The 22,809-nt window shown below is 46.6% G+C and overlaps 1 protein-coding gene across 5 annotated transcripts in view; it reads left to right on the top strand.

Moving 5' to 3' along the window:
* Nucleotides 1–22,809, top strand: part of LOC125465305 (snRNA-activating protein complex subunit 4) — a 51,597-nt gene that overhangs the window by 27,582 nt on the left and 1,206 nt on the right. For 4 of the 5 annotated variants that reach the window (XM_048558604.2, XM_059638147.1, XM_059638148.1 and 1 more), the window contains 11 exons: nucleotides 400–506; nucleotides 1,575–1,669; nucleotides 3,841–3,935; nucleotides 4,391–4,476; nucleotides 5,349–5,792; nucleotides 7,215–7,428; nucleotides 8,916–8,986; nucleotides 9,735–9,779; nucleotides 10,360–10,387; nucleotides 12,731–14,430; nucleotides 20,851–20,993. In XM_048558604.2, the coding sequence (XP_048414561.2) occupies nucleotides 400–506; nucleotides 1,575–1,669; nucleotides 3,841–3,935; nucleotides 4,391–4,476; nucleotides 5,349–5,792; nucleotides 7,215–7,428; nucleotides 8,916–8,986; nucleotides 9,735–9,779; nucleotides 10,360–10,387; nucleotides 12,731–14,430; nucleotides 20,851–20,970 (3,005 nt within the window). In that variant the 3' untranslated portion in view covers nucleotides 20,971–20,993. The remainder of the gene's footprint in view (nucleotides 1–399; nucleotides 507–1,574; nucleotides 1,670–3,840; nucleotides 3,936–4,390; nucleotides 4,477–5,348; nucleotides 5,793–7,214; nucleotides 7,429–8,915; nucleotides 8,987–9,734; nucleotides 9,780–10,359; nucleotides 10,388–12,730; nucleotides 14,431–20,850; nucleotides 20,994–22,809) is intronic. The other variant, XM_059638149.1, reaches the window with a different exon arrangement.

Raw genomic sequence — 22,809 nt, forward strand, 5'->3', positions numbered from 1 at the left:
GCCTTAGTTTATCTCAACAGTCAGAAGCAGGAACTGCTGCTGTAGATACTAATTAATTCTTGGAATGTGGCATCCCTGTTAAAGATAACATTTATCCTAAACTGCTTTGTGAGAAGGTGGTTTCTTGAGCCACTTACATTCTATAAAGTGAAGGTTTTACAATAGTGCTGTGCGGGAGTTCCAGTGGCAGTGTCTGTGAATTACAACAATCAGTCAGCATTTTACAGGAGACCTGGCACGTAAACCCAGTTTCATAAAGTGTACAAAGAAGTGAACATACCCAAATAAGTTGAGTCGTTTTTAATGGGAACTTTTGCCCGATGTGAGAGCCTTGCTCTGACGGTGCGTATGGATGTGATCCTAAAGTATGAGGTTGTTTGTTTGGTTTCTTCACTGCAGTTGCATATTTCATGGAGGGGCGGAATAGCAGCCAGCTGCTGTACCGCTGGTCAAAGTCACTGGATCCCTCCGTGAAGAAAGGGCCATGGACACGCACAGAAGATGAGGTAGGTTCTCTTCAGCTGTTGGCCATTTCTCTCTCCGTCCCACGAGGGGCCCAGTGATATAATCACTGCCCTAAGGCTGACCTTTTGTTTAATTATTCCCATGCATCCAGCCTGGAGGTGGTAGGCACTTGGCTCCCTTTTGTGCTGGTCACCCTAATCCAATTTGTATAAAGGCAGAGCCAAACTTTTATGGTAGTACAAAACTTGAGGATTGCTGAAAAATTCAAATTGCACATAACAGGGCAATTGTCAAGAATATAGCTTAAATAAGTAGGTGATGACATTTGCTTGCTCGCTCATCAGAACCATGCCCTAACTAATAAGTATCAATCACTCTCCTTCAAAATTTATTGAATAATTGGCCTGTCAGAGATGTTATTAAACACCTCCAGAGCATACAGGCATCGAATCTGGGCTCCTGGCTCAGAGATAGGGACTCTCCCACTGTGCCACAGGAGCCATGCTGGTTTAATTTTTTTATTAGCCTATTTTTCTAATCAGCCTGTTCAGAGGTGATATTACCCATCTCTGGAGCAGGTGGGTCTTTGAACCCAGGCCTCCCTGATCAGGGCAGGGGCACTTCCACTGAATTGCAAGAGGGCCAATCTAGTTTAAAATTTAAACAAAGCCTGGCAGTTCACTGTTAATGATGTTTAATTGGTGTGTTCTCCGTCTACCAGTCAGTGCACTTGCCAACCAATCACCATACTCCTACTCTATAAATGTTGACCTTTTCTCCTTGAATTGGTATTCCTGTGAATTGCTCTGATTGCAGGATGAGAAGCTTTAACAGATTTATTATTTTAAGCAATGCACAAAGGAGTTCCCTAGTTTTGTATTTGAAGCTAAAGAATGCAGAAGCAGTGAGGTGCTATCAGCCAGTTCTGGTCCTCCTTTTGGAGGAAGGTACTGGGAAAGATGCCTATGTTTGATTCTCTAGGCATTGACGTTTAAGCCAATGCCAGAGTGGTGCAGAGAAACTTGAGAGCTTTGAGCTGCTTTCCTCGAGTTGAGAAGGGTTCAGGACTGTCATGGTGGAGGTCTTTAACGTTGTGATTTGTTTTCCAGCTACTCCTGAAGGCAGTGGCGAAATATGGAACCCGGGAATGGTTCAAGATCCAGGAAGAGGTCCCTGGGAGGGTTGATGCTCAGTGCAGGGGCAGGTATGAGCTTAGATTTTTGCAGAGCAGTTTCTAGGAGCCAGGGAAGTTGATATTGAACAAATCCCAGCTTCTGATCACTACCCTGTGCATCTACATGCATCATTCAGCACTTACTCTTTCCTTACCCAGCCTCAATATTGTAGGGAACAAGGTGTAGAGCTGGATGAACACAGCAAGCCAAGCAAATCGCTAGATGGGATTTTTGTTTAATTCATAAACAGGATGTGGATATTGCTGACTGTGCCAGAACTTATTGCTCATCCCTCATTGCCCTTGAGCAGCTGGTGGTGACTTATTGCCTTGAATTACTGCAGTCCATTAGTTGTAGGTAGGCCGCAATGTCGTTAGGAGGGAATTCCAGAATTCTGATTCACTCTCAGTGACAGAATGGTATGCTTCCAAGTCAGGATGGTGAGTGGCTTGGAGAGGAGCTTGCAGAAGGTGATGTACAAATGTACCTGTTGCCTTTGAAGTGATTGAGTTTGGAAGGTGTTGTTGAAGCAGCTTTGGTGGATTTCTGCAGTGCAACTTGTAGCTGATACACACTGCTACTGAAAACTGGACAGAGATTACTCAAATTGTCTTTCTGCCTCCTGGGCCTCTGAAGTCCGTGCACAATAGCAACTTCCAGAATTGGAGGTCAGTGTGCTGATGTCAATCATGCACAACCAAACAGCTTAGTGGGAATGTCAGTGGTGGAGGGAGTAGACCTTTGCAGATGTAGTGATGTTCGGGAGGGCTACTTTGTCTCTATGTCAAGATTTATGAGTGTTGTTGGAGTTGTAGCCATCCAGGCAAGTAGGAAGTATTACATCACACTCCTGACTTGCGCCTTAGAAAGTGGGTGGACTTTAGGAGTTGGGGAATGAGTTACTCACTTCAGGAATCCTAGCCTCTAAGTTTTTACTATAGTCAATGCTTAGGTGGCTAGTCCAGTTGAGTTTCTAGTTACTGATAAACCCCAGACATTGATATTGGGTGATGGTGATGCAATTGAATGTCGAGGAACAATAGTTCGATTCTCTCGTTAGACGTGATCATAGCCCAGCACTTGTGAGGCACAAATGTCACTTTCCACTTGCCAGCCTAAGCCTGGATGTTGTCCAGATCTTGTTGCACTTGAACACAGACTGCTTCAGTACCTGAGGAGTTGGGAATGGTGCTGAACATTGTATAATCATCGATCAACATCCCCATTTCTGACCTTATGGTGGAGGGAAAGTCATTGAAGCAGCTGAAGATGGTTGAGCCAGGGATGGAAAGTGTAATCAACAGTGCTGTCAAGCACCACTTGTCCAACATCGACCTGCTCTCTGCCCAGTTTGAGTTCCACCACGGCCATTCATCTCCTGACATTATAATAACTTACTTGCAAACATGGAGCAGAGTTGAATTAAGACTTGAGGTGAGACTAACTGCCCCTCACATCGAGGCCATATTTTACTGAGTGTGGCATCAAGGAGTTCTAGTGAAACTTGAGTTGGGACATGGGAGTGGTTCAGAGCATTGTGTCCTCTGATCTTCATTTTGCCCCAACCCCAGACAATTCCCAAATCACTGACTCTGATGCATACCTTCACCTGACAGTTGGCTGTGATCAGTGGTGCCTTTGAGGGTGAGGTGAGGGATCAAACCTCTGTGTTTCCCTCTCCCTAATCTGAGGTTTGGTAGCCTGGTCCTTTTTTGCCGATGGAGCTGTTGGTTTTGCTTTGCATGAGAACAGAAGAACAGGGAGCAGGAGAAGGCAGTTCACCACCTCCATCCTGCTCCGACATAATGGCTGGGCTCATTTCAGCCCCTGTCCACTCTCCATAATCCTTCGACAACTTACTAATTTTTTAAAAATCTGTCTACCACTTCAAATTTACTTGGCATCCTGGCCACCACCTCCCTCTAGGGTAGTGAATTCCACAGATTCACAGCCCTTTGAGAGAAGCCATTTCCCCCCCACCCCCCAATCTCTGTTTTAATCTTGCTGCTCCTTGAATGAAGGAAATTGGCCCCTCAGAGGGACTGATGTGGGTGTGACAAATGGCCCTGCCTGGGCCATGGAAGGAGCTGGTGCACTTTAACGGGTTATGTTCTGCTTTAAATTGTGGATGGCTGAGGGGAAGGGCCTCACTGGTTGAAGTCCTGCTTTAGGCGGTGACTGTGCCCATTCTTTTTCGCAGGTTTCTGAACACTTTGAACCATAATCTCCGCAAAGGAAGGTGGACACCCGAGGAAGAGAGAGATTTCAGGGAGCTGCTTGCAAAACATGGAGTAGGTAAGAAAAGGGTTGCAAGTCAGTCCTACATAGATATAATCCTCCCTACTGCGCACACAACCTGCAACAGTTACTTTGATTTTCAGGGTAGAATAGCAACAATATTCTACTTTAATAGCAAGCAAGGCTCCCGTCCCCAACATTCCTGTGCCTGATTTTCTTTTCCGTTTTTTGCCCTCTCCTGTACTGCTGAAGTAGTGATTCACTGACAGGCCAGTTACATGAATGGATCAAATATGTTAGAGTCTGTATTTCCTTTAACCTTTTATGCTCCATTATATCTTCAATTAAGCTGGCGATTGTCTGAGAATCCCTGCCTTAATTGCTTAAACTGTGGGTCAGTAAAGTCTCCAGACAGGTAGTGAGGAAACAGTAGAGGAACTCGTGCCTAATTTCCATATGGTGAAGGTTGGCTTACCCACACTCTGTTTTGTAACGTTTTTATATTTTTACAGGTAGATGGTCCAAGATAGCTGCAGGGTTGGTCGGCAGAACGGAAGCTCAGTGTTTGCACAAATGGAAAGCAATAACGGGTATTAAGGTGAGACTCTGCTGGCGGTGGGATCATCTTTTATAATATACTAAAAGTCAAGTTCATCCTTGGAATCGCTGTGCAATAGACCAGGATGCTTCTGTTATGATGAAATTCCTCCAAATTGGGCTTTTTTCCTTAACTGCAGTTTTTAAAAATCTATCTAAATAATCATTCATAGTTTCCTGAAAGGAGGTCCCTCCGTAGCACCATTGAAAGTCTACCAACACCAAACTGACTGCAGCAGTTCATCACCAACTTCTTGAGGACAATTAGGACGCCCATGAATGAATTACAAAAACTAAATTGCCCTTTGCAAGCAATCAGTGGATCTTTTGTCTGTTGATAGAAATACAAAGTTTTGTATTGACATCTTCAGCTCACTGTGACTCTAATTCAGTCTGGTCTGTGCTGTGTTGGCTGAAGTCAGCCAAGGTGGGGTTAATTGAACTATAGTGGACTTGAAAAGAGTGGGATGAGGCAAGTCAGGATTTCTACATTCTGAGGTGCATTGGCTTGACATTTGTTCTAATCCAGGAACACTAAGATCCAATTGATATCAGCCAACCCTTTCTGGCCAATTACCAATTAAGCAGTTGGCAGAGGTGGACAATATATTAAAGGTGCGCTTGTTTATGTTCTGCTCAGTGCTGGGATCAATGAAATCCGTCCATTTGAAATAAATGAACTTATGGACAGCTACATAACTCAAATCAGAATCATCCCTCTATAGATATGACAGTAGCTACACTGCACGGCTACTTTATTTTCTGTTAAAAGCACTTTTAAAAGTCCTGCAGTGATAAATGAGGCCACAGAAATTCAAGTCTTTCCATTGCAAATGTCTCTGTTTTGTTTTTACAATTTAATTTATTTTTCAGGCCAAGGAATGGGCCCAGTCTAAACTTCGGAGAAAGGGCAAGCTGAAACGCATGAAAAAGAAGCGACAGGAAACTAGTTCTGAGTCTTCGGAATTCTCTTCTGAGGATATTGAACTCATGGAGTCAGAGGAAGAGCAGGGGCTGGAGCAGCAGCAGGAGGAGGAGGAGGATTCTGAAGAATCCGAGGAAGCAAAACAGGAGGCGAGCTGTTGGAATCCAGCTAAGTCGCTGGTGCTGGATGTGGACCGCTGGGTACCGGTTGTAGAAAATGAGCAAGCGCTAGCTGGGAATTCAGAAAGCTGCCGGGCTAGTGGCACAGTGACCGTGAAGATTGAGGCTCTGAGTCGCCTCGGAAGACCCAAAGCAAACAGGTTTTGGGGGCGTTTGTCTTGCCGAGCCAGTGCTGTTCCAAATGCTAATAAAACAGACAAGAAAGAAACAGTGGTAAGGCACCTCAGTGGACAGATGTTGGATCACTTTCAAAACATTTTGTAAATAAATCTAAAGACCTTTGCAATGTTTCTGAGTTTGAGGGGAATGGGTTCTTTATTTGCTTATTTTAAATGTTGCTGGTCACTTGGAGCAATATAATTTTTAAAGTATTAATAATTTTGGGAGAGATGAGATTAAGAATTCTTGCACTCTGGATCAGTCTGCTCTTTCTCCCCGTCTTTCCCCCAAATAATTTCTCCAGTCTATTTAAAAACTTACATGTGGAATGTTTTGCTCTGTGAATAGGAGAGTCTGATAGCAGTGAGATTGTGTGCCTGGACATGAGACTCAGGGAAGATGAACTCCTATCTCTCAGCAAAAAGCCAAAAACAGTGGATGCTATAAATCAGAAACTTAGCTTTTAGTTCTTTGAATAGGCCACTTGTCCCAGTATGTTAACTCTGATTTCTCTCTGCCGATGCTGCCAGTCCTGCTGATCTTTTCCAGCAACTTCTGTTTTTGTTCCTATCTCTCAGTTGCAGGCTAAGCATTGGGTTTCATCTGTTTAAAAAATCCTGTGGCGCTTTGATAGTGCTGAAAGAGCCCCTTCCGAGGGAACCAGTACTGAGAAGCTGCAGCCCTTGTCCAGGTCCAGTCAAAACCTGTGAAGACAGTAGCTTTCCTTCCCTGAAGAATGTTCACAACCTGCTTACACAGTCCAGTAACTTGAAGGTCATTTTTGTTAGGGCCAGCCTTCTATTTCCAAAGAGATGTGCGACCAATGGGGATATGCATGAACATAGAGTTGAGGTTAAAATTGGATCAGCCATGATCTTATTTGACTGGAGCACGCTTAAAGAGCTGAGTGACCTGTTTTCATTCCTTGTTTGTATTTACAAACCTCAAGCTGTCTACAATGCAATTTGAAGTCCTGCACACTAAATCACTCACTTGGGAAAAATAAAACATTCTGCTACCCATGCCCATTGTTGCTACTCAATACAGGAGTTTGAGGTTCTGATGGGAAAGTCAGAACTCGATTTAAGGTGATTGGCCAAAGAAGTAGCTCACTTTTTTTTTTCTGTGCAATGAGTTATCATCTGGAATGTTCTGCCTGAAAGGACATTGGAAGCAAATTCAACGCCACCTTTCAAAACTGAATTGAATAGAGAAGTATTTATTGGGGGACGAGGAGAGTGCAGTCAATTGGATAGCTACGAAAGAACTGGCATTGGGTGGAATGGCTTCCTCATGCCATCTGCTTCAATAGTATCATCTGATACCAGACAAGGGTGCCTTTCAGGGAACACTGACCCATACCCAATCCAGTCTGGGGTGACCACACTGGCCTGTGAACAATCTATTCAGCTGTCTGGAGAAAGACCCGAATTTTAAGAAGATTCTCCATTTTCCATTTTATTTTCATTTGCACAGAGGGAACTAGCTGCACAAAGTGGAGTGCCAGCTCCAGCAGCATTCGCCGAAACCGCTGCACACCCAACAGTGAAAGAAGTCTCCCGGAAACCCCTGCGAGTTCGGAGAGGATCTAAGAGGACGGTGCGCCAGATCTGCAGAGTAAATCTGGAGAAGAAGCTCGTTGCAGAGATGTGTCGTTGGACCGCAGCTAAGATGGTCAATCGGAGAGAAGGTGAGACACACGGTTTGGCAACAGTACCTAGGCTAGAGTCTCCAGGCTGGGCTCCCCTGCACCGTCCTGATTCAAGAGGCCTGCAGAATCAGTGTTCTGCTGTATCCCTCCCAAATGATGTTCTTGGTGTGTTGATCTATACAGTGCCTGTGGGCTGTGTCTCTAATTCACTCTTTTTGCACAGAAATTCAACTACTGCAGTGGTGTTTGGCTGTCTTCCACCCCATATTTACTTGAGCTGATCCCAGCTACCCATATCCAAGCTTGCATTAAGTTGTGTGCCCTCTTTGCTCACTGACCTGTGTTTGATAGGCCTGAATCCTCTGCAGTTTTGAAGATTCAGAGATAAGTCACCTGGACGGATGTGGGCCGGGTGCTGGCGGGCGGCACTGGATTGCTTTGGGATGTCTGGTCGGCATGGATGTGTTGGACTGGAGGGTCTCTTTCCGTGCTGTACAGCACGGAGACTGTATGAAACGTATAAAGATCAAGGGGGCCTTGACTTAGTGGATGTTGAAATGATGTTACCTATTGTGGGAGAACCTAAATCTAGGGGTTGTAATTTAATCGTAAGAGGTTGCCCATTTAAAACAGATGAGGAATTTTTTTTCTCTCGAAGGAATCGTGTCTTTATATTTCCCTTCCTCAGATGGCAGTGGATGCAAAATTTTTAAATATTTTTTGAAATAGATTCTTGATTACCAAAGGGATGAGGATATGCAGCGATGTTGAGTTTAAAATCAGATTAGCCATGATCTTGCTGACTGGCAGAGTAGACTTGCATGGTTTGAGTGGCCTGTTCTTCCCAATTTGTGTTTGTATGTTTCCTGATGCAGGCAGGCCACCTGCCCTGAATTTGATTGTAGGCAATTTTAGAACAGCAATGGGAAATGCTGTAAATAGTAGGTTAGTTTGAAGTGAAAGCACAGTTGTTCTGTTTCAGGTCCACACCAGAAAAGTTAATGCTACGTTTCCTTTCAGACATGGCTTGTCAGTGTGGCATGTTTATTTAAAACGGGGGGTGGAGATGGTGGAGACTTGTGTTTATAAAATTCCTTTCACACAGATTTGTAGAGTAGGGTCACTGAGATAATTAACATAGCAAGATCCCAAAAATGGCCTTGTGGTAACTAGAGGATCTAAATGAATGTAGAATGAGGGACAAGTGTTGGTGTGATGTGTAACAGAAATGACTAGTCTTGTTTATAGTTACGTAAGTAGGAAGCTGGGCTCCTCTATTTAACATGCTGAGAATTGGCATTCCCTGAATCTATATTTCAAGCAGAGTATTGGGGAGTGATGGAATAATTATAGCAAGCAGTGATGGTGGGAAAGACATTTCCTGCAAATTCATTAAAATGGTAGTGAGATTTATACAATGAAAACTGCCTAGAGAGAGTGACTAAATGAACAGTTGTATTTCTGCTCAGAGTAATGGTACTGAGAGTTTTAATGTCAAGTTCTGAATCTTTCCTTCTATTATCTAGCTGACATTGTACGAGAGAGGCTGGAAGCTACTGGTTTAAGCACTACGCCTGTTTTTACGCTCTTGGTACAGGTAAGGTTTTCCTGTGGTATTGACTTTTTTTTTAAAAAAAGAGCCCACATCTCTGGGCAGTGCTGAGAGTCAGGCAGTCAATGTTAAAATTTCAAGCACCACAGTTTTGTAACCAGTTGTGAAAGACTAGATCTCCCATCTTGCCAACTAATTGAGACAGTTCCATTTCCCTTCTAATCCATGCACTTCCAAAGTACTGGCACAAAATGGGCACTTGTAATACAATAGAGGGAAAGTGGCTCAGCAGCCAGTCCTTTTAGATTGGGACGGAGGATGCTGCTGTATCTAACCCTGTCCTGTCTCTGTCCTGGGAGTGTTTGATTGGGGCGGTGGGGGGTGCTGTGTGGGTGGAGCTTTACTTTGTACCTAATTCCATACTGTACTTAAATCTCAAATGACATGAAAGGTTAGTAACCCTGAACCCCCCTCCCTCGCATTGCTGCTTTAAGTGAGGCATGTTTCCCTATTGGTAATGACGGACTTGACAAAGAACTCTTGGATTGAATTCCTGTCCATCAGTGATAAAATTGTGCTTTTCGTTTTACCTAAGCACAGAGAATCCACCCAATTTGGTGCAATCAACTATAAATGACCCCTTTACGAAGTGAGTGTAGGTGGACATGCAATGAGCAGGTTTATCTGGGATAGTTACTATACTCTGCCTTTTGAGAGGGGCAGGAAGCAGAATGAGAGAGCCGTTACAACAGAAAGGTTCCACGTACTAACTTTGCCACTCTGTTGCTTGCAGTTATTTCGGATTGACAAAGAAGGTTGCGTGCAGTTCCTAAAAAAGGTAATTACAGTTATTAGTCTGGGTTAAAGCAATGTTGTGAAAGGGCTATGTTCAAGGTTGGGGAAAAGGAGAGGTGAGATTAGTGTGTGGGGGAGGAAGTAAATGTGGAATTGGAAAGGCACGTGCAAGGGTCGGATGAAGGTTTTGGAGGCAAAAGTAGCACCCTGATTAAGATCCAAATTATGTTCCATTATGTGCAGCTATTTTCCCAGTGGTTCAGAGGTTTGGAACCATTTGTATCAAGGTCTTCCCAGGCACATTGGCTTCCAGCCCCTGGGGCAAGGGCTGAATGAAGCCAGAATTCATTCTGCCCCTCATCTAAGTGCAGTCTGGTGATTCCTGTTAACAACTAGCCTTCAGGTAAGGTCATTGTGTGGCTGGGGTGCCTCTCAGTCAAATAACCTTCCACACTTGTCTGCTGGGTGCCATGAGAAAGCGTTTGTAATAGATTTATGCTTCTGCGTCTTTTTTTCAACTTTAATAGTAATTTTGTACTGATGAGATCCTTTGAGTTATAGAAGAGTATTTGCGCAAACTGTGTCAATCGACCCACCCTTACTATGTTTTCTGTCTGTTGCAGATGAATGAGGATACCCAAGGTTTGTCTGGTATAGTATTACTTTTGAATGTCATACACGTGCCAGTACATGTGTGCTGTTTACTACATATACTTGGGGGTTTCTCAGATTTTGTTTTTCACTCCTCCTTACTATCCTCATCCCAGATTGAAGGCTCCATTTGGGAGGGCTGCTCTGCTCTGCTCTGCTCTTTCCCATCGGTGTGGCTGTCACTGGTGTGAGGCTTCTTTCCTTTTACCAGGGGACCGTACTGTTACTGTGAGTGGGGTTCAAGTTGGAAAGTATACTGATGCTCTGACCTTTGACTTTGCAGTAGCACACATCTTCCTTGTATGTTTGTTAAAGAAAAACATGGGTTTCTCTGTGTGTTTTTCAAAGTACCTTTTTTCTTATTCGTGTATGGGATCTGGGTGACACAGTTTAGATCAACTTCATTGTCCATCCCTAATTACCCTGGGGAAGGTCACCATGAAGTGCTTCCTTGAACCATTATAATCCATGGGGTGTAGGAGTACCCAGTGTTGGGGGAAGAATTTTGACCCAGCAACAGTGAAGGAATGGTGGTATAGGTCCAGGTCAGGACAGTGTTCTCTTGTATCTGCTATTCTCATCCTTCTAGATGGTAGGGTTTAGAAGGTGCTGTCTAAGGAGCCTTGGACAAGTTCTGTGGTGCATTTTATAGATTGGACATACTGATGCTACTGAACGCCAGTGGAGGGAGTGGTGTTCAAAAATATTTATGATCAATATGTAGTTTCGAAACTTTTTTTAATTGCAAAACATACTGCAAGCTCTCAAGCAGTGATTGTGACAGTGACCTAATTTTTGATGTTGATTGAGCAATAACAGTTGGACCAGGATCCTGGAAGGATGGTAGGGAAATTTACTGGAGAATCTTTTTGGGGGACAGGGTCTACCTGCATTTGGAGAAGAATGGGTTTATTAGAGATAGTCAGATTGGCTTTGTGCAGGGTGGTTTTCTCTCTCAAATTTGATTGAGGTTTTTGAGGAAGTGACAAAGATGATGGATATGGGTAGGGCAGTGGATGTTGTCTACAAGGACTGTAGTAAGGCACCTGACAAGCTCCCTCATGGTAGGCTGGCCCGGAAGATTTGATGGGATCCATGGCGAGTTGGATGTTGGATATGGAATTAGCTCAGCCAGAGGAGACTGAGGGTAGTTGTGGAGGGCTGTTTTTCTGACTGGAGGTCCATTAGCAGTGCTGTTCCACAAGGGTCAATGCAGGAATCTCCATTTGTAATACATGTAAATGATTTGGATGATGGTGATGGTCTGATTAGTAAGTTTACAGGTGACATGAAAATTTGTGGAGTTGTGGATAGTGAGGAATGTTGTCAAAGGTTACAGCAGGATATGGATTTGTTGGAAATTTGGGTGGAGAAATCGCACATGGAGTTTATTGTGGTCTGTCAGTTCTAATGCAGTACTAACTGAGCACTGTCAGCACAAGTGGGCTTGAGGCTTTGGAGTGGGGCTTGGGTCCACAGTCATTTTAAGGTGGAAGTGCAACTTGTTACAGAATGGTTGACACTTTGTAATGGTCATGTTTTGCCAGATTACTTTACTTTTTCTGCAGCCTGGGCGTTGTGATATGTTGTCCCTGTTGCTCCACTCCGAACTCTGAGCTGGCAAATACGGGGCTTTACTGGGGCCCTGTGATCAGGCTAAAGTGATCACTACGGGGGAGCTTGTAGGTACCCCTCCAGGTTGAGAGGGTAAGACTGCTGCACCTGTTCCACCATGACACCCAGGTTTCATTGCACCTCCCCTTTTTTCTAAACTGCTACCATTCAGACAATAACCTGCCTTCCTGTTTTTGTGACCACAGTGAATAACCTCCCATTTATCCACATTACTCTGCATTTGCCGAGTTGTGCCCAGCCAGCCTGTCCAAGTCACCCCGGGGCCTTCTCTATGGTGGTTTTCCTTATTTCACTTCAAGAGGGGAGCCAAAAGCTGATCGCACTGAGGCATTTTGATCTAATAATGAGAAACTGTCTCTAAACGGGAGGAGATTCAGTCACCGGAGGGACACAGATGGGAGGAAATTGTAAAAATCAGTGTGGGAGAGACATTTTTAAACACAACAAAGTTGTGATCTGGACTGTTCTGTCTGAAAAGGCGGATTTATACTAACTTTCAAAATGAAATTGGATAATATTTTAACCTGTGAATGTTTCATTTCCATGGGCAAAGTGAAGGGGACATCGGCATTAACCCCACAGTGTACAGATTCACCACCTCCTGAATTGTATGATGCCGTGATTCTAGTATACTTAAGAACTTAAAATCAAATCAAATCATTTCCCTTTTCTTGTCTCCATCTCATCTTTTTATTTGTCTCTTGCTAGAAAAGGAGCAGCGTGATAACAAACCAGGGCAAGACCCATGCTCCCTGCAGCAGGTAAAAGACAGTGTCATCAGCGTGGGCAGCAAGAACACCATGGAAGTCAGCCACTTTAAACTGGCTGCCCCAGCGCCAGTAAATAAACCAAAGACTGTCCTCCAGTTACTCACTGAGAAGCGGAAAGCCCAAGCTGCTGGTGTGGCACCACAGTCCATGGCCTCCCTGGCTCAGCTGGCAGCCTCACTGAGTGAGGAGGCTGGGGGCTGTGCCTCTGAGACGCACAAGCAATCTGATGAAATCAAATTGCGGAGGAGGAAGAGGCGCAAATTTAAACCCAGGAACCATCCCTCAGCCCAAGGGGCTACACCTGACGAGGCAACACCCAATGCAACAGCGCAGCCACAGGTATTGGAACAGAGCTCCACAGCAACAGCAGCGCAGAGCACCCAGAGCCAGCCAGCTGTCTCCTCGGCCATGAGTGCTGCTACTGCTGCTGTTAAACCTGCTGCTAGCACTCAGCGTAGGCTCAAGCCCATTGCCCCAATGCCACCGGCTCCAGCCCTGGTGCTACCTAGTGGCATGGTGGTTCAGCTGATGCTCCCCAATTCTGCTGTGCCTGTCATGGCAGTTCTCACCCCTAATGGTTTGTTCTGTGTCCCTCCAGGCTCATTCCCAGCTCAGCCCAGCCCGAACCTCCCACCTCCAGCCACCGGCCAGGCTATACCCTCCTCTTTGCAGCAAGCTGCCACGATGGGGCTGTCTGTGGTAACATCCTCCAGCACAGTGTCCAGTGTAGCTCAGGCTCCAGCCAGTTGCAACCCTGCAAGTGGTCAGGCAGCAGCTGATGGCTGTGCAGTTGCATTATTGCCAGCTACCTCATTAAGCCAGACTGTCGCCTTCCCTTCACCTGCAATTCAAACACCAGCTGCTCACAAAGCTTCAGCCCAGACTGTGGCACTAACTGCTGTTGTCCCCAGTCCAACCAATCTCCGTTTACCCGTGGCCAACTCCATCAGTCAAAATCTCCCCAAGCCCCTTGTACAGGGAGGAGGTTTATTACTGACTGCAGGAGTTCCACCTACAGGCCCCAGGTTCTTAACACAGTGCCAGGAAACCCTGAGCAGACCACAACCAAGCAAACACACTGTCGACTTTAGGCTTTTGTCCTGTGAGCAAGAAGCAGTGATGAGAGAATGGCTACAAGGCAAGGGTGGTGTGCAGGTGCCAGGCATGTCCACTACCCTGCCATACCTGCCCCCCTTTTCTTCCACACTAAGAGCATTCTCAAACCTACTGCTGCACAAGAAGGCCCTAGAACAGAATCTGTCAGGCTTTGGAGCTTTGGATGGAACCGACCCTAAAGAGAGACTCGAGGCAGCTAGGGTCCTGGTAACTGACCGTCTGCAAAATGACTCAACCTACCAGCTCCTGAAATCCCGGTTCCTTTCCGTGTTTGCACTGCCAGCGTTCCTAGCTACACTGCCACCGCACGGAACCTGGACCACAGTCAACCCATCGATGGGAGCCCCTGACCAGAGCTCTGAGGGCGGGAGTGAGTGCATGGACACTGGCGAGACTGAGGACAGTGCTGCAGACCCTCGTGAGCGGCCTGCTGCAGATGAAGTGGCCAGCAGAGAGTTACATCGTCCCTTTGAAGTCTCTTTCACTGATCTGTCATTTGGCTGTAACTTGACAGGCAGCCTGGTGAGTAAGTCGATATAGATGCCTGAACTCTGTTTTTCTTTTCATCTCTTTGTTTCTGACTCCCCGCCCCTGGGAGAGGTGCAAAGACCATCTCTGGTCTACCCACAGCACCATATTGTCCAGTTTTTGTGACTCCTTTCAGTTTGTGACCACACGTGTACATTTTATTCTAGTGCAGTGAGATACTTTTATCTCCCTATTCAGCTTCCCCCCTGCCCCACCATCTGGGTCAGAGGTTGTACACCACTTCCTTGGCCAACTCTCTGCAAGCTGGACAGCAAGCTGGGATAGTTCCTGATCTACGTGGCCAGTATTAGCTCACTGCTCACCCGTGTGAGTTTGTAAAGTAGTTTATTAGCTCCTTCTTGGGATGTGGCAGTCCTTTATAGGCCCTCCCTAGTCTATGAAGTCCCTTCCTCAACCACTCATGTATACAGACATACAAAAAGCAGAAGTAGACCATTCAGCCCCTTTAGCCTATTCTGGCATTTAGTAAATTTGTGACCGTTCTGATTACTATACAAAACTGGTTTGGTCATAGAAGACAGTGGAAGGATGTTTTTTCACAATGGAGACCGGTAACTAGTGGTGTTCCACAGGGAGCAGTGTTAGGCCCCCTGTCTGTAGTGTATATGTAAATGATGTGGAGGAAAATGTGGGTGATCTGATTAGTAAGTTTGCAGATGACTCAAAGATTGGAATTACTGATAGTGCCAACGATTGTGAAAGGATGCAACAAGGTATAGATAGGTGCCTTGGGCACAGAAATGGCAGATGAATTTTAATCCAAACAAATGCAAGTTGAAGCATTTCAGAGGATCAAATTTTAGGTGTCATTTATACTGTAAATGATAGAACCGTTAGGAACATTAACATACGCAAGAATCTGGATGTGCGCATCCACAGTTCCCTAAAAGTGGCAACACAGATGGCCAAGGTGGTAAAGAAGGCATATGGTACACTAGCTTTCATCAGCCAGGGCATGGAGTATAAGAGTTGGCAAAACATGTTACATCTGTTTAAACGTGTTTCAGAGATATTAGGAAGTGCAGATGCTGGAGAATCTGAGATAACAAGGTGTAGAGCTGGATGAACACAGCAGGCCAAGCAGGAAAGCTGATGTTTCAGGCCTAGACCCTTCAGAAATCGGGGAGGGGCAGGGAGTTCTGAAATAAATAGGAAGAGGGAGAGGCGCGTAGTTGGATAGAGGAGAAGATAGGTGGAGAGGAGACAGACTGGTCATAGAGGTGGGGATGGAGCCAGTAAAGGTGAGAGAGAGTGTGGGGCGTTAGGGAGGAGAGAGGTCAGTCTGGGGAATGGACAGGCCAAGGGGGCGGGATGAAGCCAGTAGGTAGGAAATGGGGTTCGGGCTTGAGGTCGGAGGAGGGGATAGGTGGGAGGAAGACAGGTTAGGGAGACGGGAACAAGCTGGGCTTGTTTTGGGATGCAGTAGGGGAAGGGGAGATTTTGAAGCTGGTGAAGTCCACATTGATACCATTAGGCTGCAGGGTTCCCAAGCGGAATATGAGTTGCTGTTCCCGCAACCTTCGGGTGGCATCATTGTGGCACTGCAGGAGGCCCATGATGGACATGTCATCTAGAGAAAGGGAGGGGGAGTTGAAATGGTTCATGACTGTGAGGTACAGTTGTTTATTGCAAACCGAGCGTAGGTGTTCTGCAAAGTGGTCTCCAAGCCTCTGCTTGGTTTCCCCAATGTAGAGGGAGCCACACCGGGTACAATGGATACAGTATACCACATTGGCAGATGTGCAGGTGAACATCTGCTTGATGTGGAAGATCATCTTAGGGCCTGGGATAGGGGTGAGGGAGGAGGTGTGGGGGCAAGTGTAGCATTTCCTGTGGTTGCAGGGAAAGGTGTCGGGTGTGGTGGGGTTGGAGGGGAGTGTGGAGCGAACAAGGGAGTCACAGAGAGATTGGTCCCTCCGGAAGGCAGACAAGGATGGGAAGGAAAAATGTCTTTGGTAGGGTCGAATTGCAGATGGCGGAAGGGTGATGCGTTGAATCGGAGGTTGGTGGGGTGGTACGTGAGGATGAGGGGGATTCTGTTTTGGATGTCATTGCAGGGAGGGGCTGAGGGGTGAGTTGTGGGAAAGACACGGCAGACATGTCAAGGGCATTCTCGACCACTCTGGGCGGGGGTGGGGGATGTTGCGGTCCTTGACAAACGAGGACATCTGACATGTTCGGGAGTGGAATGCCTCATCCTGGGAGCAGATGTGACAGAGGCGAAGGATTTGGGAATAAGGGGTGGAATTTTTGCAGGAGCGTGGGTGGGAGGAGGTGTATTCTAGGTAGCGGTGGGAGGAGGTGGGCTTGAAATGGATGTCGGTTTCCAGGTGGTTGCCAGAGATGGAGACAGAGGGGTCCGGGAAGGAGAGAGTGGTATCAGAGATATTCCAGGTGAACTTGAGGTTGTGGTGGAAGGTGTTGGTGAAGTGGGTGAACTGCTTGAGCTCCTCGTGGAAGCACAAGGCGGCGCCGATACAGCCATCAATGTACCGGAGGAAGAGGTGGGGGATAAGGCCAGCGTAGGTGCTGAAGAGGAATTGCTCCACGTAACCTACAAGGAGGCAGGCATAGCTTCGGCCCATGCGGGTATCCGTGACGCCCCCCCTTTGTCTGTATGAAGTGGGAGGAATCGAAAGAGAAGTTGTTGAGGGCGAGGATGAGTTCGGCTAGGTGGATGAGGGTGTCGGTGGAGGGGGACTGGTCGAGCCTGTGGTACGGGAAGCAGCAGAGGGCCTTGAGGCCATCTTGAGGGGAATGCAGGTATATCGGGACTGGAAGCCCATGATAAAGATGAAGTGTTGGGGACTGGGGAATTGGAAGTTTTGGAGGAGGTGGAGGACGTGGATAGTGTCATGGACATAGGTGGGAGTTGCTGGACCACTGGGGGAGGAAGTGGAGTCGAGATAGGTGGAGATCGGTGGGGCAGGAGCAGGCAGAGACAATGGGTCGACTAGGGCAGGCGGGTTTGTGGATTTTGGGAAGGAGGTAGAAGCGGGCCGTGCGGGTTGGGGAACAGTGAGGTTGGAGATGATGGGTGGGAGGTCACCTGAAGTGCTGAGGTTGTGGGTGGTTTGGGGGATGATGTTTTGGTGGTCGGGTGTGGGGTCATCAAGGCAGCGTAGGAGCTGGCGTCTGGCCTCAGCGATGTAAAGGTCAGTTGTAGTATCGCAATACTTCCACCATCTGCAATCTGACCCCACCACCAAAGGCATTTTCCCTCCTCCACCACCACCACCTCCTCCTCCTGTCTTCTTCTTCTCCCCCGCCCGCCTTCCTTAGACGACATGTCCATCATGGGCCTCCTGCAGTGCCACAATGATGCCTCCCAAAGGTTGCGGGAACAGCAACTCATATTCCACTTGGGAACCCTGCAGCCTAATGGTATCAATGTGGACTTCACCAGCTTCAAAATCTCCTCTGCCTCTACCACATTCCAAAACCAGCCCAGCTTGTCCCCACCTCCCTAACCTGCCCTACCTACTAACCTCATCCTGCCCCCTTGACCTGTCCATCCTTCTTGGACTGACCTGCCCCCTCCCTAACTCCTCGCTTTCACTCATCTTTACTGGCTCCATCCCTGCCTCTTTGACCTGTCTGTCTCCTCTCCACCTATCTTCTCCTCTGTCCATCTTCTATCCACCCCCCTCCCCCCTGCCATTTATTTCAGAACCCCCTTCCCCACCCCCAATTTCTGATGAAGGGTCTTGGCCTGAAACGTCAGCCTTCCTGCTCCTCTGATGCTGCTTGGCCTCCTGTGTTCATCCAGCTCTACACCGTGTTATCACAGCTGTATGGAACCCTTGTTAGGCTGCATTTGAGTATTGTGTGCAGCTTTAGTCACTACATTACCAGAAGGACGAGGAAGCTTTAGAGAGTGCAGAGAAGGTTCACTGGGATGTTGCCTGGTCTCGATGGCATTGGCTGTGAGGAAAGGTTAAGAAGACTAGACCTTGTTAAAAAGACTAGGATTGTTTTCACTGGAAAGATGGCAGCTGAGAGGAGACCTGATAGAGACCTACAAAATTGAGAGGCATAGATAGCGTGCATAGTTAGAGGCTTTTTCCCCAGGGTTGAAGTTTCAAGTACAAGGAAGCACAGGTTCAAGGTGAGAGGTGGGGGGAGAAATTGTAAGGGAGATGTGCAAGGGAGGTTTTTGAGTAGTAGGAGCCTGGAATGCGCAGCCAGAGGAGCTGGTGGAAGCAGGCACATTGGTATTATTTAGGAGGCATTTGGATGGTTATATGAATAGAGAGGGAATGGAGATATGGGCCAAACAGGTGCGGAGGGTTTTGAAGTTTAATTAGGGCATGATGATCGGCTGGGGCCTGGAGGGCTGAAGGGTCTGTACCTGTGCTGTACTTCTCTTTTGTTCGTTCTTCTTTTGTCAAGAAACTAGCCACCTCTGCCTTAAAAGTATCCAAAAACTGTTTCCACCATCTTGTGAGGAAGGATTTCAAAGGAGAGTCCCTCACCCACTGAGAAAAGAACGAAAATAAATTCACTTCTAATGGCACTGGGTTTAATACATCGATCAGGACAGTTAATGGTCAGCTACGATTGGTGGGACTGGAGTCACGTATCAGTCCAGATTGGGTTAGGGCAGAACATACCTTTTTTTTTCTTCAGGTGAGGGTGCGGTGGCATTCATGAGCCAGTTGAGATTGTGAATGACAGTTCTACAGTTCTGGTCACTTTTCTAATTGGTATTAAATAACCACCCTGAGGTTTCAGCCCTCCATTTCGGGATAACCCAACCAATAGTCTGTAAACCACCCAGGGTAGGCACACGAGTCGCCCCGACCAGTAGTGAAGGGTTTATTTGTTTGTTTTTTTCCCTGGCAGTTGCTGCACCAAATAGTCCTTTGGCACTAGTGAAATCCTTACTGTAGGAAGGGTTAAATGTTCACACAGACCGGCCAGCCAGTAATCAAGGCAGACTGTCTGTCTGAATACAGGAAGCCCGTGCCTGTTTCTTTGTCATTGTTCAGCTTTTTATGGAAAAGGAAGTTGGGGTTAAAAACATTAGTTGTGTGTTGAACAAGTGAGCAAAGCCCAGAGCAGAGTGAGTAGGGACTCAGTGATCTCACTGAGCTAGATGCTATCATTCAACTTTCATTGCACCTGTGGCTGCATACTGGGAAAGGAAGACATGGAAAGCAGAAATGACCAGCATGAGAGTTTGAATGGGGGCAGGGTGCTACAGAAATACATCAGTCAACACGTGTAGTGATTGCTGGTCTCTGTCTGCGTCTGTCTCGCTCCCATTTGCTTTGCAACCAGCTTTTATGCTGCAGGAATAACCATGGCAAGATGGCAGTGTAGTAGTAATGTCACTTGGTGCGTAATCCAGAGGACCAGGCTAATGCCCTGCAGATGTGGATTCAAAACCCACTATTCCAGATTGCTGGAAGTTAACACAATCAGAAATTGCTGGAGAAACTCAGGCCTGGCAGTATCCATGGGAAGAAAGCAGAGTTGACTTTTCAAGCCTGGTGTCACTTCTCCAGCACTAGGGAAGAACATCTGTGGAAAACTGGTATATATGTTGAAGAAATAATTAGTGGAGGAGTGGGTTGAGGGAGAAGGGAATGGATCTCCAACCTTTCACTCACCTTCTGTCCATCCATGCTCCTATCTCCCTTGACTTCATAAATACTACTTTTCCCCAGGATGCTGCCAGGCCTGCTGAGTTTTACCAGGTTTAGTTTCAGATCTCCAACATTGAGTTCTTTGTTATATTTTGCTGCAAGTTAAATTTAAGTTCATAAAAGTCTGAATATAAATCTAGTCTTAATGACAGTGACCATGAATGCACTGCCAATTGTTGAAGAAAATCTACTGGCCTTCCCTGCGATAGGGTTACGTGACTCCAGACTCAATGCAATGCCCTTGAAGCGAACTACCCTCTGAAATGGCCTGAACAGGTGACCACTGCTGGCCTTATCATCCCAAAACCAATTCATATTGTTTAGACATGTCGACTTCAAGGTCCAATTGTTTAGGACTGTCTGTGGTTGAATGATCTAACTTATTTTGGATTTTTTGAGGTTTTTGTCAGGTTTACAGCTTCATTCTGCGAGTTACCCTGGTTTTGCCTTAAGGGTTAAATTACGAGGCACCGTCACCCACCCTGCCCTGCTGTTTCGTTGCATCCTCTGCCTCCCCCGTTGGCCCCTCTTGCCCTCCCCGGTGGGGAATGAAGAGCTGTACCAGCAGCATGGACTCCTGTGCCCAGTCAGTCCTATTGGAAAGTGTTGTGGGACCTGACTTGCATGTGGTGCCCTCATGGTGGAAAAGCTGCTATCATTACCTGGGTGAAGAGTGGCACCTTGGACAGGGTTTGCATGTTGTTTGCTGCATTATAATTCTGTTGTTTTATCCTGTTAACAGGAAACGGTGGACGAGCAGCCCCCCTCTGAACAGCCCGCTGACCCAGAACCAAATATTTCCCCCAGAAGTGAAACCGAAGTGGTGTCCAGATGGAACCTCCGGCCAAGGAAGAAACGCTGAGTGATAGCCCTAGGGATGAAATGGTTAGCTGTCAGCAGAAATTACTAGTGACTGAGAATGAAAGTAGTTTCTGATGTTGCAACTCTTTTGCGGCTGCATTTGTCATTGAGAAGTAATCGGTATTAAATCATTATCTAGAAATAAGTCCTGAAGTCTAGCACAAGTATTATGCCTCACTTTCGTCCAGTCGTGCTTCATAGTGAGGATATATTGGTGCAGGTTGACATACACTTGGAAAACCTCTCGGGAATCAATGAGTGAGAATGGGGTAAATAAAGGACTTGCGTTTCTAGATAGTCTTTCAGTCTTTGGAGCATTCCCAAAATACTTTACAGCCAGTGAGGAGGTTTATGAAGTGCAGTCTCTACATTGTAGGAGTAAGTAGCAGATAGTTGGCGTGGAGCAAGCCCCTACAAACAGCTGTGACAGTTTAGAAGCAATGATTGTTTGGCCATAAAAGGTGTATTGGTTGAGGGAGAAATATCAGATAGGACACTGGGCGCAGTTCCCCATCTCCAGCTCAAGGTAGTGACCAAAGGATCTAGCTCTGTCCTCTCAAGTGGACATTATAGCAGTAGAATTTAGCAGGTGAGTTCTTCACATGGCTGGTGTTGAGAAGCAGTGGCTCAGTGGTTAACACTGCAGCCTCACAGCACCAGGGACCCAGGTTCGATTCCAGCCTCGGGCTACTGCCTGCGTGGACTTTGCACATTCTCCCGGTGTCTGTATGGGCTTCCTTCCACACTCCAAAGATGTGCAGATTAGCTGGATTGACCATGTTAAATCACCATAGTGTGCAGGGACCTGCACGCTAGGAGGGTTAGCCATGGGAAATGCAGGGTTAGAGGTGGGATGCTGGTCAGAGGATTGATGTGGATGCATTGGGCTGAATGGCCTGCTTTCCACACTCTAGGGATTCTATGAAGCTGAGGTTCTCTGTCTCTCTCTGAGTGTTGTGTTCTAGAGGTGCAAAGAGAATGTGAGCCTGAGCAACTGTTGTACCCATTAGCTCCTTATGTGAGAGCCGCAGAATAACAAATAGCAGGAGAAATCTCAGATTTAATTTCTAGTTCGTGCTAAATAGCCAAAAAGGTGCAAAGAAGCTCAGTGGACAAAGATCTGGGAAATGGAGTAAAATGTGATGTCTGTTTTGGCGGGAGGATTAAAAAAGCTTGCTAAATAAATGCGATATCTTAGAGCATGAGTTGCAACAAGTCAGTGTTCAGGTATTGTAAGTATTCGGGACAGCTTTTACAATGTTACTGTTTATTGTCAGGGAAGTGAATACAAAAGGGAGGTTATGGTCGGATACACAGCACTGGATCTGGAATACAGAGTACGGTTTTACCCACTCTCTGGGAACGTTGGAACCAGTTCAAGGGGTCGCAGTAGGCGGGTTGAAAGGATTGTACCTCTTGGGGAAGAATCTCAAACTAAGGGCTACTGTTTAAAGATCAGGCCTTGCCCGTTTGAGACAGCTGAGAATTTTTTTTCCTCAGTGTAAGATTTAAGGGTGATGGTGGCAGAGACCAAAAGGAATATGAGTGTAACGTGACCAGGTGGTGGAACAGTTGCTGAAGGCTGGCATGTGGGTGCAGCAGGCGGTGAGGAAAGCCAATGGCATGCTGACCTTAATAGTGAGAGGGTTTGAGTATCAGAGTAAGGATGGGCTTGCTGCAGTTACACAGGGCCTTGGTGAGGCCACAACTTGAGTAGTGCATGCAGCTTTGGCCCCTACTCTGAGGAAGGACATTCTTGCTATTGAGGGAGTCCAGCGAAGGTTCACCAGACTGATTCCCAGGATGGCAGGACTGACTTGGGGGAAAAACTGGATCGACT

Source organism: Stegostoma tigrinum, chromosome 29 (genome assembly GCF_030684315.1).
Source record: "Stegostoma tigrinum isolate sSteTig4 chromosome 29, sSteTig4.hap1, whole genome shotgun sequence".
Lineage (NCBI taxonomy): Eukaryota > Metazoa > Chordata > Chondrichthyes > Orectolobiformes > Stegostomatidae > Stegostoma > Stegostoma tigrinum.